At 38.2% G+C, this 16,925-nt stretch overlaps 5 protein-coding genes and 2 long non-coding RNA genes across 7 annotated transcripts; 2 read left to right on the top strand and 5 right to left on the bottom strand.

The window, feature by feature from the left end:
* Nucleotides 1-667: 667 nt before the first annotated feature.
* LOC114920900 (SLC35A4 upstream open reading frame protein) lies at nt 668-2,509 on the top strand. Its single transcript, XM_029279586.2, has 3 exons — nt 668-817; nt 1,170-1,268; nt 1,990-2,509. Exons 1-3 carry the CDS (start codon nt 803-805, stop codon nt 2,185-2,187), a joined length of 312 nt encoding a protein of 103 aa, XP_029135419.1. The 5' UTR covers nt 668-802; the 3' UTR covers nt 2,188-2,509.
* On the bottom strand, nt 1,070-1,522 carry LOC136179987 (uncharacterized). Its single transcript, XR_010666906.1, has 2 exons — nt 1,430-1,522; nt 1,070-1,304 (listed from the first exon to the last, which is right to left on the bottom strand). It is a non-coding gene; the product is annotated as an uncharacterized lncRNA (long non-coding RNA).
* Nucleotides 2,510-2,646: 137 nt separating the features above from the next.
* Nucleotides 2,647-4,156, top strand: slc35a4 (solute carrier family 35 member A4). Its single transcript, XM_020645277.3, has one exon. The coding sequence runs from the start codon at nt 2,759-2,761 to the stop codon at nt 3,737-3,739; it is 981 nt and encodes a 326-aa protein (XP_020500933.1). The 5' UTR covers nt 2,647-2,758; the 3' UTR covers nt 3,740-4,156.
* Nucleotides 4,152-7,291, bottom strand: si:dkey-201i24.3 (cilia- and flagella-associated protein 157). The gene is made up of 8 exons (XM_065958984.1): nt 7,033-7,291; nt 6,867-6,932; nt 6,646-6,760; nt 6,436-6,560; nt 6,158-6,277; nt 5,801-5,968; nt 4,640-4,790; nt 4,152-4,477 (listed from the first exon to the last, which is right to left on the bottom strand). Exons 1-8 carry the CDS (start codon nt 7,174-7,176, stop codon nt 4,404-4,406), a joined length of 963 nt encoding a protein of 320 aa, XP_065815056.1. The 5' UTR covers nt 7,177-7,291; the 3' UTR covers nt 4,152-4,403.
* On the bottom strand, nt 7,274-9,123 carry LOC109992624 (uncharacterized). The gene is made up of 5 exons (XM_065959055.1): nt 9,052-9,123; nt 8,883-8,965; nt 8,667-8,777; nt 8,326-8,454; nt 7,274-7,451 (listed from the first exon to the last, which is right to left on the bottom strand). Exons 1-5 carry the CDS (start codon nt 9,100-9,102, stop codon nt 7,274-7,276), a joined length of 552 nt encoding a protein of 183 aa, XP_065815127.1. The 5' UTR covers nt 9,103-9,123.
* Nucleotides 9,124-9,213: 90 nt separating this feature from the next.
* Nucleotides 9,214-9,851, bottom strand: LOC136179924 (uncharacterized). The gene is made up of 4 exons (XR_010666846.1): nt 9,797-9,851; nt 9,639-9,706; nt 9,506-9,556; nt 9,214-9,344 (listed from the first exon to the last, which is right to left on the bottom strand). It is a non-coding gene; the product is annotated as an uncharacterized lncRNA (long non-coding RNA).
* Nucleotides 9,852-12,269: 2,418 nt separating this feature from the next.
* cd74a (CD74 molecule, major histocompatibility complex, class II invariant chain a) lies at nt 12,270-16,044 on the bottom strand. The gene is made up of 9 exons (XM_020645324.3): nt 15,836-16,044; nt 14,632-14,801; nt 14,237-14,328; nt 14,066-14,119; nt 13,902-13,985; nt 13,725-13,803; nt 13,179-13,379; nt 13,003-13,065; nt 12,270-12,905 (listed from the first exon to the last, which is right to left on the bottom strand). The coding sequence occupies exons 1-9, from the start codon at nt 15,922-15,924 to the stop codon at nt 12,898-12,900; spliced, it is 840 nt and encodes a 279-aa protein (XP_020500980.1). The 5' UTR covers nt 15,925-16,044; the 3' UTR covers nt 12,270-12,897.
* Between the last annotated feature and the right edge of the window lie 881 nt (nt 16,045-16,925).

Below are 16,925 nucleotides of genomic sequence, written 5' to 3'. Positions count from 1 at the left end.
GTTCAAGACGCTCTATCTATTTCTTGATACAGGATCCCACTCTCCCCTCGGTGTAGTCTGATAGGAAAAGTGAATGGAAAATAAACAGAATAACATGATTTATACATGATTTAATACAATAACAGTCCGTCCTTGACACAGAACTTCACCCCCATAAAACACTACCTGCTTCATTATTATCCTTACTAACATTGTATTATTATTATTCAGCATCAATATATATACATACATATATACTGTACATTCTATATATTTTATTATATTATTATATTAGTCTATATTATACAACATTTCATTATATTACACTATATTGTTCATATTGCACTATATTATATTATATTATACTACATCATATTATATAACTGCACTCTTCTCTGCTGTTTACATTACTTGCTGCTATTTATCATAAGTCACTTTAATCATCACTTGTCACTTTATCTTGTCATTCTCTGCAAATACTGTCTCAATTCTCAATTCCCTGCATAGCTAACTTCATCATTCATTTTGTACTGTATATACCCCCTGTTTTTATTAAAGTATTATCAATAAAGTATTATCCTATCCTATGATGTGTAACAACATCTATGTGCAAGCTGTTGTCCTGCCTCAATAAGTGTATCCGACTTCCATTGATTTATCTTTATCTAACAGTGTTGTCGCTTATTTCCTACAAGACTAATTTCAGGGTTTCTGTTGCATTCAATATCAGACCAAACTAATCGAGAAGAAGAAAAAAAAAAAAAACCCGATCAGACCGGATCAGACATTAGTAACTGAACACATATCACCGCACTGGGCAAACATGGCGGATGACAAGGTGAGTGAGTTCTGTGCTCTGTTTTTTAAATACACTAATTCAATGTGTTTTATTAGATGACAGCGAGGAAAAGAAGAGGGTGAGGAAACGGATTGTCCCCAAAGCGGTCAGCTGTGATCATAATTAACCTAGTTGATCATCGCTTCTAAATTAGATGAGTTAATCCTTAAGAGAAGAGTTTTGTTGTTATTAGTGAATCAACAAACTTCAAGAAGGCTAGATGTTTTTGTTGAGAAATTCCTTTATTAACAGTAACTTAAAGATTTTATTCACAGTAACTTTAGTTCTCGTTATTGACATTAACAGGTTTCTTTTTTGTGTGTAAATTTAACATGTTTCTTTGTTGTTGTAGGATCCTTTGAAACAGCTGAAAGATCTGTCGCAGCTCAAAACCCAGTTGGAGGAAATCCAGAGACGAGTAGAAAACCAAGTGTCTGTGGGGATTCCTCAGGTAAGTTTTTGTACGATGAACGTAAATTTACGGTGGCTGGGAAGTGCAAAGCAAAATGACAAAGTGTTAAAACACTTTTACAAAATGTGAGACAAATTAACATTTTTGAAAAACAGTTTTACATTTTGTGAAACAAAATTGCAAAACCAAAAAACACTTACCAGGGACAAAACAACTTTACAGGATGTGAAACACTTTTACAATCGCTGAGACAAATTTACAAGAGGCAGAATCTTGACGGAAAGGGAATATACCACGACAAAACAAAACAAACAAAACATGACCCCTCACTCCATCACTTCCGGGTCACTTCCGGACATTTGCTAAATTCCCATTTTGTCAAGATTCTGTCGTTTGTAAATTTGTTTGGGGATTGTAAAAGTCTTTCATAAAATGTAAATGTGTTTTCTTAAGTGTGTAAGTGTTTTGGTTTTGTAATTTTGTTTTCTTAAAATGTATAAAGGTTTTTCAAAATGTAAATTTGTCTCACATTTGTAATTTTGCTTTGCACTTACCAGCCACCGTACAAATTAGATCGAAGTCGTTTTAAGCTGCTGTTGAAAGTATGTTCATGCTCATAAAATGTCAACCAATTTAAAGAAGAAACGTTTTCATTTAAGACTCTGTCCGGGTTTCTGACAGTCTGATGTACCCCTCAGTATGTCTCTTCACTGTGATTGGCATGTGCTGACAACTCTCTTATATGTTTTTCAATCTTTAGGGTGGCACAGTTTTGGGATCTCCATTCCTGAAAGGCTTTCTGGCTGGCTATGTGGTGGCCAAGCTCCGATCCTCTGTCATCCTGGGAGTGCTGCTGGGAACAATCACTGGCCTGTATGCGGCACAAAACTATCAAGTGCCTAACATTGAAAGGACCGTAAAAGATTACATGAACAACTTGAAAAAAGGACCAAAATAATGTGAGCAGGCTGCTAATCCTAGCCAGTTACTGGAACTAGAGGACGAAATACCGTTCAAGAGGCTGTCTTGTCGGAAGCTTGAAACAGATCAGGCCTCAAGATTTCTACTTACTGGATTACGGATATACTCGTTTAACAGTAATCTCACTGGGGACACAAAGTAAAAGACTGGACTTTTTCTAATTCATTTTGGTTCCAGGTTCATTTTAATACTGCTCTGTTTCATTTCAACCAGTAGCTCTTCAATGTCAGCACAAATGTAAGATTTTGTGAAGACAAGGATTGGTTTGGTCCATCAGATTTCATAAATTGTGAAGCTTTGCTGCCTGGAGCAGTTTTTTTCAAGCCGGTAAATTGCTTGTGTGTATTACGGAAACTTATTCTTGCAGATGTTGTGTATACACAGTTATTGTTCAACTCATAAAACGTATACAGAGAAAGTAGCACAAAGTAATCTAAAAATAGTATTTATTTATATGGTCAAGATCAATAGCTAGACAACACTGAGGTCTGTTTGCGCTGTTGCTGGTATTCAGTTATTAGAATTAAGTTATTTATTTTATGTAATAGATGATGATTGTGATCCCAAACGTGGCGTCCAGTTCCCCTTCGAGGACTAGGAGGCATTGGGTGAAAAGGATGCAATGGGGGGCCCTCTTTGGGCTGATGATCCTCATCTATGGCTCTCATGCCCCCCTCATCAGTCTCACCAAGGTAGACGGTCAAATCCCTTTCAATCCTTCATCGTGTGTTGTCATGATTGAGTTCACCAAACTGCTCATTTCTCTGGCGACTCTTGTTCTTACTGGGGGTACTTCTGCCTTACAGGCTCCCCTCTGTGTAGTCCGTGTGGCCCCCTACATGGTCCCTGCCTTACTCTATGCCCTTAACAACAACCTGGTAGTTCTCATGCAGGCTTTTATGGACCCAAGCTCATACCAGGTCCTGTCAAACCTGAAAATTGCCTCCACGGCCCTGCTGTACTCCCTCTGCCTGGGCAAAAGGCTCCGGCTCGTCCAGTGGGTCGCTCTGGGGCTCCTTATGGCTGCTGGGGTGTGTCACACCTACAGCAGTCTAGATCTAGGCAACCCTGCTAGTGCTGAAGCTGAGGAAGGTCCCAGGCTACACGTCACAGCTTGGGGTCTTTTCCTTGTACTGGTGTACTGCTTTGTTTCAGGCCTGGCAGCAGTTTACACAGAGAGGGTGCTAAAGAGTCAGAAGCTGCCCCTCAGCCTGCAGAATCTTTACCTCTATGTGTTTGGTGTGGCCATCAATGGGCTCTCCTCATTCTCCATTGTGGCACATGAAAAGAGCTTTCTTGAGGGGTACTCTGGGGTGGTTTGGCTCATCATAGCAGGACAGGCAGCTAACGGACTCCTCATGTCGGTGGTGCTCAAACATGGCAGCGGGATCACCAGACTGTTTGTCATTTCCTGCTCCATGCTGGTAAATGCTCTGTTGTCCTGGGGCATCTTGGGGCTGCAGCTTACGCCTTTTTTCCTCCTCCCAGTGTCTATGATTGGACTGGCAGCTTATCTTTATTACAGATAATTTCCACAAGAGCATTGATTCAGAATGATTACATTGTACGTACATTTTCTGTTGGCTAGGTTTTGAGTTAAAAATGTGTTTTTGCCTTTTTTCTCTGCCTTTCGTTCTAAAAATCCAACACTTGTGTTCGATCTCTAACCATATAATGTGTGAAGACAATGTCGGGTGATGCCTAATGAGACTTTGCACATCATACATTAGAGGTTAATTTTATAATTCTGGTAGACTGCAAGAAAAGTCAAATATTAACGCAGGTCAGGATCATTAAATCTGCATTGAAACATATCTGAGGAGTGCTGCTATTGTCATCATGGTGAATACGTTTTGCATTGCATCCTATGCCAAGAACAACGTCGATGGCAAAATCAAAGTGTTAAACAGTGTGCAAATTCAAACCAATAAAATGTACAACTTCAACTTGGATTAGCTTTATTCATCTTCAGTTGCTGAGTTTAAATTTCATTTGTATAAAGTTATCAGTGCATATACAGTTTACATGAATGACAGAACAAAAACAAACCAGACACACATACCACATTAAAGACCCAAAGCACAATCAAACGATACTGAGTGAGTGAAGCTTGTAAGCCATAAAAAGAAACTGTCTTATTTCTGATGATTAACATAAAGCACATTGATGAATGAACATCTTTCAGTCAAATATTCATTGTTGTTGGGTTGCCAGTTCTGCCATAGGATCTCCTCTTACAGCTAGAGTGTCCTTCAGCGCTGCCATTGCTGTTAAAGAAAAAAAAAACAATGTTAAAGTGCTGGTTGGAGGTGAATCAGTTTGAATCATAGCATTTCTGCCTTATAGATGTATGACTTAATGTGAGTTTTGTTTGTAGAAAAAAAAAAGAATGCCAGCAGTCTTTTGAAGGTTAAGGAACATACACTGACCTTTACGGAGTTGTTTGTTGTCCGCCTGCAGCTGCTGGTTCTGAGCCGACAGGTAGACTGCATCCTGCACCGCCTCCAGCAGCACGTCTCTGTATCTGCCCTCTGACATCTTCCTCTGCTCTTCACTGACCTGGTGAAACACTCTGAACACCTAGAGGAGGTAAGATGGCATAGAAAAACATATGAGTGATGTTAAAAAGGGAAGTTATGTCATTGAATGTTTCATTACAGTTTATTCACTTGCTTCAGCCATCTGCTTCAAAATCCTGTTCAATATATTTTCTGTTAATATTGTATTCACTTACGTTTCATTTTGGGAAAGCCTTTGAAATTGCCTTAAAACGTTAGTGCCTCATAAATGTTTGAAAGTGTTGACTAAAATCCCTCCCTCAAACACTGAATCAGCAGACACTGGGGGGTGGATGTGTTAGGGCTACATTACTCACCCACCCATAAGTCATAATTATGATCATCATATATTTTATGGCCCTCGTACATTTACAGTATATTAACACATGCAGAAAAAAAGCTTATTGTAGACACAAATTCATAAAAACATAATTTTATCATTTTTGGGATATGTTTCAAATATTACATAATAAAGTTGTATACCCATAAAATGCTTGTACATAAATCAGTATCACATTTAATAGATTTTTTTTTAAAGTTAAATAGATCATTCACATACAAGGTTTCTATATTTCAAATCATGTTTTTTTCTGTGTGGCAAAACTACATTTTTTTCCCACTTGCCTTTCAAACAGGATTGTTAAATTTCACTATTCAGCTTATGTAATCAAAATTTCACATTTTGTGAATAACATAACTGACTTTTGTTTTTTAAACATGAAGAGGAATCACACTATGAAGATCTGATTGTATTAATGGTTTATCCATAATGTCCTGATTGTGTTTGTTGTATTTTATTTAAACATTTAATCTTTTGTCAACTTAACCTACATATCACTAACACGTTTATTGTGTCATTTTAATATCTATGCATGGCACAAACGTTTTCAAATGTCTTCATACTTTTGTTTGGAAAAGCACATATAACTCATGCCAAGACTTTCACTTCCTGCGTTTGGAAAAGCAGAAAGTAATAAAGTTGTAACAAAGTAATGAAATTAAAATGTGAAATAGTATACATTGAGCCCCCACCTGCAGACTCTCCTCTCTTAGACAATGCAGCTCTGTTTGGTGTCTGTCATTTTCAGTCTGCAGGTCTCTCTCAGCCTGCTGGGCCTCTGCCCGCAGGGCCTCTACCTGCAGCACCAGGACCTGCCGCTCTCTGGTCAGCACCAACAGCTCTCTCTGGGGGTCCTCTGCCTAGCAGACGTATTGGATGCAACCACAAAAAAAATGCAAGGAAATAACAGAATTAAGTTGCAGATGCAGTGGTTTTCTGCTGCCCACCATAAATCCAAACTTGCATTAATTCAAACTGACTCAGCATTCTCAGCTAAGATAGATCGCAAACTGAATAATGTTAAACAACAGTGTATCTCATTATCTCACTGGTAGCTGCTCCTGTGCCAAGTCTCTCTCCATCTTCTCCAACTCCTCCTGAATTAATCTCCCATGGTGCTCCTTAAGTTGCCTCCTCCGCTCCTGCGCTTTGTTGTACTCTAAATGAGACTGAGCATTTCATTGGCAAAATAAATGTCTTAGTTTGGCTTCTCTTGCAGTCATCAATCGTACACAGTATCAACCAAGCCTCTTAAACACTTTATCCAATCAGAGGTATTGGTATACAATATCATTTAAAATGCCAGGAGTTAATTTGAGTGTGTTACGTCTTGACAGAGGTCAGATGTCTCTGTATAAGCCAGGCTCTTTAGTTTCTCCTCCCTGATAGACTCCCTCAGATGCTGGATTCTTGTGACTCTCTCCTGGACTTTCTCTTTATTACCTTTACCCTCTGTGGATATAACAAAAAACACACACATCGTTCATTTCCCCTTATAGTACAGCTTAAAAATCTTTCTTTGAACAAAACCAGTTACCTCTGATATGCTCCTTCATTTCTTGTTTCAGCTGGTCTTGTAAATTTTTCACTGTGTCTGCACTCTCTCTAAAATGAGCACTGCTGTGCCATTGGCTGTCTATTGTCTGACAACTCTGCCAAATCAAAGCAAACCATGGTGCTTGATTCATTATGCTGGGAACACATCTATTATCATTTTGTTAAATTTTATGTGGAGGAATAAAACATTTAGTGAGACACCTGTGCTTTGCCTTTTATCTTCTTTGACTCATCCCTCCGCTTCTCCCATGACTGGTTTTTCACAATCTGTTGCAGAGATCACAGAATGTAATTCAGCTCTGAACTCAATTAGCCCCTGCAGAATTTTGGAAAGACAGAAATATTCAGTGTTCATCTGATGAACTACCTGCAGGTTTTGGGTCAGCTCTGCCATGCTGTAGTTATTGTGACCTTCACTTGGCCCCTGTGATACAATCAAAGCTCTCAGCGCCGTGATGTCATCTCTGATCTTTTCCTCAGTTGCCCTTGGACACCAGGAACCAATCCTCATCTTGGTAACCAGGCTTCTCGCTTTCTGGGCCAAAGCTAAAGCAGCTGGGGTCTCTTTATCGAGCAGACCTGATAAGAAAAGGAATTTATGGCTTTGCTCAAAGGATTATGGGAAAGTTGCCCACTTGAAAACACTTGCCTTTTGGATGGATGCAGTATATGAGGACTGTCCTGCTGCTTCCAGTTAGGGCTTCATGTAGCAGGAAGGGGAGGAGCTTGTCACTTGGTGTTGCTTGACATTCAGTTTGGTCTAAAATCTTCACCAGTGGGCTGACCCTGGAGTGTACATGCAACTATTACCAAATATTAATGACATACAGTGTATGTACGCTATGTATAGACTACATTACTGTTTACTGTTTAGCCAGAAATCCTCTGACTGTCTTTTTTCAAACAGGAGTTCCTGAACATATTTCAATAATCACTTGCACCTTTCATAATGCCATGGCTACTAAACCAAACAAAAAGTCTGAGATATTTTTTATTTTCTGATGGGTTACCAGAGCTTCTTTACCACCATCAGCTTCACACATGCTCCGACCTACAAAGAATACTGGTAAGAGAGATGTAGTTTGAAGACTTGTATTATGTATATTACATATATCAAATGCCACTGTCCTTATCGTCAATTTCACTTTCACTCTCTGTGTAAACTGCTGCCATTTATCTGCCCAGCAAGCCAGATTGCACAATACCAGAGCCCTGCAACTGAAGCAGCTTAATGTAATTCAGTCAACATTCATTTTGATATTTGTTACTTGTACTGGTGCTTTTTTTTTTTTGTAAGATATGTTCGTTATTTTCAAATATCATTGAGTTACAATAATGAAAAAAGGGATTACATGCTTTGTTGCACGACAGCATGCCTTGCTTTGCCTTTGTGTTCTAGCTCTTTAATTCACCAGGAATGTTTTATAATAAAGAAGTGTATTATAAGTAAGACTGAGGTACTATTTTATTTTTAACTCAAATGATTGGTATGCTTGACTTAAGTAAGACTGAGGTACTCTTTTATTTTTAATTCAAATGATTGGTATGCTTGACTTGCAAGAGCAAAAGAACCCTATCTAGATGTAAGCCAACAGTCAGAACAGTGCTTTATATCCTTTGTAGTTATAGATTGCTCTCTGTATTTGAGAAGATAACTGACCCTCGGAGGTCAGTTCTACTGGCTCCCCCCGCCAGGCTGAACAGCTGGAGTCTGCTGCGACAGACTTCTGACTCCGCCTTCTCTGGATGAAGTTTCCACTCGACAGCCACTGAGAACAAGGAACTACACCTACATGTAGACACAACAAAATTCATTAATAAAATAGAGCCAGGAAAAGGAAATATAACACTGTGAGATTACTGCGTTACCATCGGACCACTAATGTGACAGTAAGACAATTAGCTCTATTGTGATCAACCCCTGTAATTAATCCTTTAAGGTAATGTAGTTAATGGATTACGTGGTCAGAGTTTGTTTGACCTGTGTCTTGTCTTATCTACCTGCTGGAAATGGAGCCTGCATTGGCCTTCAGTGCGTCCCTGCAGGTTTCATACAGAGTGTAGGCTTCTCCTGCTGAACACACACATACCTCACACAAACCTGCTACGAGACTGAGAAAAAACACAAAGATATAATTTGCTAAACATTTTATACACTAATTTGTACTCACAGGATGCAAGTGTACAAACTGTCCTGAGGTCAAGATCTTGACTCACCTGCCAAGGACGGGATGTTTTACAGGTTTTAAGGTCTGCCTGTTAGGGTTGAGGACATCCACAGCGCTGCCATCTGGATAAAACTGACATTGGCAAACAACAGATGTTATCCTGCACCATATTGTGTTCAGTATGATCTGTGTTTATGCTGTTAAATAGAAGGACAAACCTGAAGGAATGACACGGAGATGAACAAGTCCTCGTTTGGTTTTGATATCATATGACTAAAGAGGTTTTCAAGGACCTGAAGGAGAGAAAGAGTAGGATTAATGGAGAGGGAAAAAAATCCAAATTGATCCAATTTTACTTTTGAAGTGTTGTGTTTGGCGCCACCTGTTTAATGATGAGACTGTCAGTCACAGAGGAAATCATGTCTGCGGAGGCTCCACATATCAGCATTGCTCCATTATAACCATTGGATACGGCCTCAGTGAGAGGCTGCAGGAGCTCAGGGCCCAAACTCTGCAGAAATAGATTCCCAGATTCAGACTTTTAGTTTTAATTTATTTAAGAGTTTGTTGATAAAAAAAAAAAGGAGCTCAGTTGAGATCAGCTCTAATGTACAACAACATTGGTACAATTGGTATTCATTTTATATTCACGGTTACATTGTTAATGTGTACCTGAATGTTTTCCACAGTCACAACTTGGTTAAAAAAGAAGGACTTTGCTTCCTGAGTTGAAAAACACATCATCACAGTGAAAGTTTAGTGAAAGCTTATTGATTGAAGCAAGACATGAATTCAAATGTTTTACCTCGTCCCTTCCAGATTTGTAGTCTACACCACGTCTGTCTCTGCTAATAACCACACAGTCTTCACCCTCTGTGCATAAAAAATACAAACTTCAACAAATCCCCAGGGAGAGCAAAGCAAAAAAAAATGTTTTAACAATTTTGCTCCTTGCTGCTTTACCTGGATTTACAGAGAGAACAAGTCCCACTCTTACTGTTTCAGCTCCGTCACACAGCTAGAGAAACATGAGAGCTGGTCATTACTCCATACTTTTTAATATACGCTAACATGATTGTCAAGAAAAGATACTTACATGTTCGTTCATGTTGGTTGTTCCATGCATTTGCGTACTGTAGTCACTTGGTCAGCTGGACTCATTACAGCAGCACGCTGAAATATTAATGAGCCGGAATCTGCTTTCACTTGTGCAGGTGATCAGGGTAGAGTAACAAAGATGGACACAAAGGGGACAACTGAAGATAACACAAGACAGTCATAATACAAAACTAAATATCTCCATAAATCTCTAGTTTGTCATTTACTACATGTAACACAAAGAGATCAGACTAGTTTTATTTCTTACATTTATTTTATTATTTAGTTTAAATCAATAAAAGTTAATTCAACCTGTTTGATCATAATCAAATCTCAGTCAATATAACAATTTAGTGCTCATTCTTTTAAACAAGGCATCCTTTATAAGCAAGTTGTTAGCTGTAAATAATTACATAATTAAAGTAAATGACCATTAATTAATAGTATTTAAGGTAAATCATTATGTCTCCATTGTTTTACCTGTAAGTTTAAAGATAGGTAATATTTATTGCAACTGGAGTTTTTCCAACTGGATAAAAATGACCTGAATGACTATCAGACAGTTTCAAAACTCTGTCCTGTCTCACTACAATCCTGGAGTCATTATTCAATAATCAGCTCAAATGAGTCCTTGCAAGACCTTCTATCGTAAGTCCTCACCAGTCCAGTCTCAAAAAAGTTGACCCCAGACCTTTTTTTTTCAAGATTTATTTTTGTTCCTTTATTGTAGAGATAGGACAGTGGATAGTCAGGAATCAAGGAGAGGGAGAGTGGGGAACGACATGCAGTAAAGAAGCCACAGATCAGATTTAAACCCGGGCCGCCCCGCTTGGAGGAGAAACCACCATACATGGGGCGCCTGCACAAACCAATACACTCACAGAACCCCAACCTGACTCACATTTTCATGAGTAACGTTGACCTTTCAACTGGTACACGCCACGTTTTCCTTTGTTTCTTAGCTCGTTTTGCGTTAGTATTTTTGGTAGGGTTTAATTGTCAGGTTTTTTCAACTTGTTTTCTCATGTTTTGGTTATTATAGGGACGTAAGTTGGTTGTATTTTTTTTCCATTGATTTATCAGGTTAGTTTGGTTCATTATCAGTTAGACTGGTTTGTAATGTTTGGCACAGATTCACCCTGAAGCTTGTTCTTATTTATACTTATGTTCACTAATGTGTTGATGTACAGGTCAGGTGTATGTTAGGTCTTGGTGAAAAAGTTAAATAGTCTCAATGGCTACTTGGGAATTGCCGTGTCATTGCGTCTCCTAGATGGGGCATAACAGTGTATTTAGAAGTATACACAGACATTAAAACACAATATCTGTACACAGCAACTCACCTCTGGCATGTTTCTCATACACTAGCAAGCATTATGGCCCATTGAGTGAAGGCCCTATGTCGTACACCTGAGGGAAGGCGACCCTGAGCCACATACCAACAGAAACATCACAGTATAGAAGTGGAATAACGATATAAAGTCTGTTACAAAAGCAACATAGGTTTTTGCTTTGGTGCAGCTGTCCTTTCTCTGTACACCAGTGAGTGGACAGTGGATCAACTGACCTCCCCTCCTTCTTCAGTGTTTCCCCTAGGTTTACAGCGTTGGGGGGGGGGGGGGACACACCGATACACCGACACACACTTGAAGGAATGTTGGTGTTCATGCGTTACTTTTAATGACAGCTGTCCTTTTCTATCGGAAAGGTATCCTGAAATGACTTCTTTACCTGATTACGGACTCTATCCACTATCCTATCCCTACAATAAAGGCAAAAAAAAGACCAAAAACAAATCTTTAAATAATATGATAGTAGGGGAAACACTGTTCTTTCTAAGGAAGTTAAGCAATTAAACAACTGTCCAGATGGCTCCAAATGTACCTCTTGAATTTTAGCACATTTTGAATGAGTTACTAAACAAAGCTTTTCAACAGAAAAGTGTTACATAGCTACTTCTTTATGCTTTGCCTAAATTTAGACTGGATTGAGCACCAGTTTAGCCTTAGTTTGTAGTCTCAGTCCCTCCCTTAAGATGATCACAGAATATGGATGAGAAAAGAGGTGATTTTAAAACTAGTTAAAGGTTGATCTATTTTCCAATGAAAATGCTTCAAGTTTATGATGAAATATGGTGATATGGAAAAAGTGGTTTGATTAAAAAAAAAAAAACACTAAACACTTTAGTCAATAATGTGAGTGATGGTTAGTTAACTGTGTTCTATTCCTTCCTCTTTCAGCAAGACGAAACGTACTGCCTTGTCTTATCAGAAATGTTCATGATGCAGGAAAGAGACGAGACGTTAAGATTAGATAATTACTAAGAGAAACTCACAAATCCTTTTGGAACTCGTTTATTGAAGTTATGAAGATTTTTATTTAAAGTAAACTGTCTGGATCTTCTATTCATCAAAAGTATTTTCCTCGTATATTCACTTTAAAAGGCTGATTCACAGAAGTTAAAAAAAGAAATATTTTACCTTTTGGAGTACTTAAATTAGGTTTTAGTCTGTGGTTCAAAATCACAACAATCACTATATCTAAAAAAAATGAAACAGCTAAATCTGTTTCAAGAAAGCTGCACCCATTACTCTGACTAACCCTGAACATCTCTGTGAGTTTTTGTGCTACTAAAAAAAAGCTGAAAAACAAACCCCAATGATGTGTGTCTCACACATTTTAACATTAGCTTGATTATATGTTTTTTTCTGATTACAATGTCAATGACAACACCCAAAATCTACTCAGTTATATGTGAAAAAAAAAAAGATTAGCGATACACTGTAACAGTCCTCTATTGATTTGATTCCTTAAAGCCAGCAAAAAGGTTTAAAATCAAGCAGTTACATGGATTAATAACTGATCATGACAAAACAATTACAGCTAATTGGTCAGCATCCAGCGTAAGAGAACTTATTCTCATGTCTGCAGAGATTGCTTGATGAAAGCATGTTGCTTCAGCTGTTTCACTCATCTGTAAAAACACACAAAAAACACATCAGGTGATCGTCTGTGCAAAAAACAAAACAAAAAAACATCAAAAAATACAAAACCTAAATTGAGTCACTCACCATCTACGCTGATGGTCTTCTGCATCAGCAGGGGTGACATCATGGCTCGACGAGGAGCATAGCCTGAAGTGGACATAAAATATGAAGCAGGTTAGTTCTCTGTCATCCATTTGACCATTGAATTAAAAACGTAGATGCAGCCATAAATCACAAGTCTGCTAATCTCAGTGTTCTACCTTTCTGACAGTCGGCACGGCCTCTCACTGTGGTGCCCTCGATGGCTCTGCCAGAGTCATCCACACACCAGCAGTAGCCAGTGGCAAACCAGCACTGCATGGGCTTGTATTTGCCCTGCTCGTCACACTGGGGACGGAAGTCACCAAGCTTGCTGGTCTTACCTGCTGACTCCAACTGGCATTTGGTACTGATCAAAGGCGCTGAGGGAATAAAGAGAAGAGATCATTGAGACACTGGTTAGTGCTGAGTACTAGACTGTTCCTAAGTAAAAAGAATCAATGCCATAGTAACTATCTGCCAAAAAGGACACATGCATCTTTCTCAAAATATAATATAATAAGTTAATTTGAAGAAGTCACAGGAGCAAGTAACTACTGAGAGCCACTATTTCTCTCACATCAATATGTTCAAAGTAAAATATCACAGCCCAACTTTAAATCTCCTACTTGAACTGTAGAAAAAAACGGCATGTTCCGGTCAAGCATATGTCAGAATAAGAACATCAGTTAAATACAAAAATGTAAAAATAAATAAGTTTAAATAACCTGTCTGAGCAGTTGGAGCAACAGGCTTCTGCTGGGCCATCTGGAAGATCAACCAATAACGCATCCAAGACTCGAAGCTCTGCACAGAGCAAAAAGTTTGACCAAAATTAATATTCTAATATCACCTTTTTCCTATTTAATTTGAAACTTTTCATGTTAATGTTTGTTATGTTGTACCGTCCACTCGCTCTCATTCATCTGCTTCTTCAAGCCGTGCAGGTTGGTCAGGAAGGTCTCATTAAACTGAGGCAGTGGAGAGTCCTGCTCAAAACACAACCAGAGCTTAGAGACAAAATAATATCACCACCATCAGAACTAAAAGTATGCCAATTATTACATACCTGCATGAGCTCTTTCACCTGTTTCTCCACACTGACTACAGCGTCCTGCAGCTTCTATTCAGAGGGAACAGAAAAAAAACATTTCTTAATGTTGATTTCATTTAACATCATCCAGGACATGTTTAAGAAGTAAATGTGTTTTTTTTTCCAAAGAGGCAGGTTAAAACCTACAGTCAAGGGCGTCTTGGGTGCATCATCCGAGATGTAGTTCATCATCAGAGGGAGGCTTTTCATGGGCATGTTCAGTTTCATCGGAGACGCAACTTAAAGAAAAAACAAACACACAAAGGAAAATTCAAACGAAAAATTAAAATGTTGGAAAAGTAGAACATAGAAAAGAACTTCTGAAAACATCACATTTTGAAGTACCTTGTTTAAATTCAGTTATTACATAAATAAGCTTTGAAGTTCCACAGGTGAAATAAAATCACAAAAATAAAATCACAAAAAAATCAGTAGTCTACCTAAAACTAAAACATAAGAAGAGGAAGTTTTGAATCAGCAGGAAGAAGAAGCAATCTCACTTCCCCTTGAAGTCAGTTCAGTCGAAAACCATTTGTTATTACCATTGGATGAGCGGGTCAGTTGTCTTCCCATTTTCTCAGAGGACTTCTGCAGTGTGTGGATCTGCTCTTTCTGGCTGAACACCATGTAGGCGGTGAAGACCTGACTGGCCAGCAGGAGACATGCCAGGGTGGTCAGGGCAGCAATCTTTAAAGCCCGACTGTTGGAGGTCCTAACAGACAGAGTAATTTAAAAAAAAAAAGTGTCTATTGAACATGATAACTGGGAAAGGGGATTACATGGCAAAGCCAAATTCACACTTATTAACAGTGGTACATTCTTCAAAAAGATAACCAACAACCTTGATATTGTACTTGTAATTTAATAAAAGTAATAATACAAAAAATTCAACAATATATGCATCAAAATTCTGACACAAAATAAAGATGACCCTTTATATATAATCAGCCAATAGTGTGCGAGTATCACTTGTTACTAGTGCGAGTATCACTTGTTACCAGGCAGACTTTTTCCCCCGATGTGGGGAAGTACATCTTCCTTTACTTTTTCTGTTTTTTTCTGTTTTTGTTAAGTAAATAATAGTTTTTAAACTGGTAGAAAGCCACAAAATACCATTCCAACAAAAAAACTTTTCATCTCCTACATTAGACATTTAAAAAAACAAAAACAAAAAAAAAACTAACCACTGCGCCACCAGCGCCCCTACATTAAACATTTTAAAACTGTGAAACCATATAAATATTTATATTCGACAATGTTTTTATCTGTATTTTATTACAAACGAAAAGTATCACCTGTAACCAGGCGAACTCCTTCTGCTTAGGCAAAGGCAAGAGTCCCATCAAAGGTTATTAAGCATTAGTTAACAATGGTTTATAAGCTATGAAAAAAATAAATAATAAAGCAAATTATTGTACAGCAAGAAAAAAAATAAAAGTAGCCAAACCCTTTACCCATCCTATTTAACAACCACAAGATGTGAGCTTACTTTAAACAACTAGGCTATGTTATTTATGCATCATAGCTGTTGACTTTAAATGCAGTTATAATAAAACAAATCTTCAGGTTTAGTATATAAGCCTAATTCATGTACCAAAAGGGAACTTCTACAAAGAGGAACTTTATTAGCACAGATTTTAAAGTGAGAGTAGGCCTATATGTAAATGCAAAAGTTTGAGCTAAAATGTATCAAACATCTGTTGATACGACTTTGAGTTTCTATAGTAGACTAGTGTCCTCTCTCACCTGGTGGGTGCTGCAGGGAGAACCAGGGCTTCTTCACTGCCGGCCAGACTTCCTCTGGCCAGGGGAGCTTCTTCTGGAGAGTTGTCCATCTGTCCTGAATGTTTCTCCTCAAAGCGACAAACTGGAGAAAGTCCGGCAAATCAGTCAGATTAATGCTCCGAAAAAACAAGGAAGTTTAAGCAGACTGATTCCTCAGAAAGATGAGAGGACTGCGGGGAATCCCTGAGTTAAAAGCAAGGGTCTAGCCAGTGGAGGAGTTAAGAAAACTCGCTGCGAGCTGTGATTGGTCAGATTTTAGCACCATCACTTGTTCACAGGAGAAGACAACAGGAGAAGTTTGGTACTCAAACTTGTTTTACAGCACGTTAATAGCATTTGTTTAAGCCAACTCTGAGCTCAAATTGTCTTTTTACTTTTTGTTTGTTTATGAGCCTTCTTCTAATGGGCATTATTTAATCTACTAGGCCAATATATATACTAGGAATAAACTAACAAGTCAAATAAGGATATTTACCGTGTTTACTTAACCTTTGCAAAGTGCTGCACAACGAAAATAGACTTTAGGCAAAAAGCAACATAGTTTTACTCTTTACTCCTTGCATTTAAATGATCATTCATCCAAACAAATAATTGTATTTAAATTATTTATAAACCTAGTTTCAGTTTAGCTCTCTTTCAGGAAGGACAGAGAATAAGTGCTTCTCTAGAAAAAGGTATTTAAGTAAAGATGACACAAGGGTTTGGTAACATTACAATATGAGTTACATTAAAAACACATTTTTTGTCTGTTCTTGTTCATTTGTTTTATAACTAAATACAGAGAACAGCAGATGTGTAAGTATATGAACCAGCACAGATGCAGAACTGTACTCTTTAGCTTGGTATGACGCAGTGTTCCTTAATAAAGTAAAAGAGAAATCTGGACAACAATGGGTCAGGAGATCTGCTCAGGTGTCACTTTTTAAACCTTTTGACATGACCCTCCTGTATGTAATGGGATATTTATTGTGTGCCAGTGTTGAGCTGAACTAAAAGACAAGACACAGATAAAAAGTATCTGATCTAGGGAAACTGCTTTTGTATTATAACA

This window comes from Labrus bergylta, chromosome 9 (genome assembly GCF_963930695.1).
Source record: "Labrus bergylta chromosome 9, fLabBer1.1, whole genome shotgun sequence".
Lineage (NCBI taxonomy): Eukaryota > Metazoa > Chordata > Actinopteri > Labriformes > Labridae > Labrus > Labrus bergylta.
This window is presented reverse-complemented; position numbering and strand designations above follow the sequence as displayed.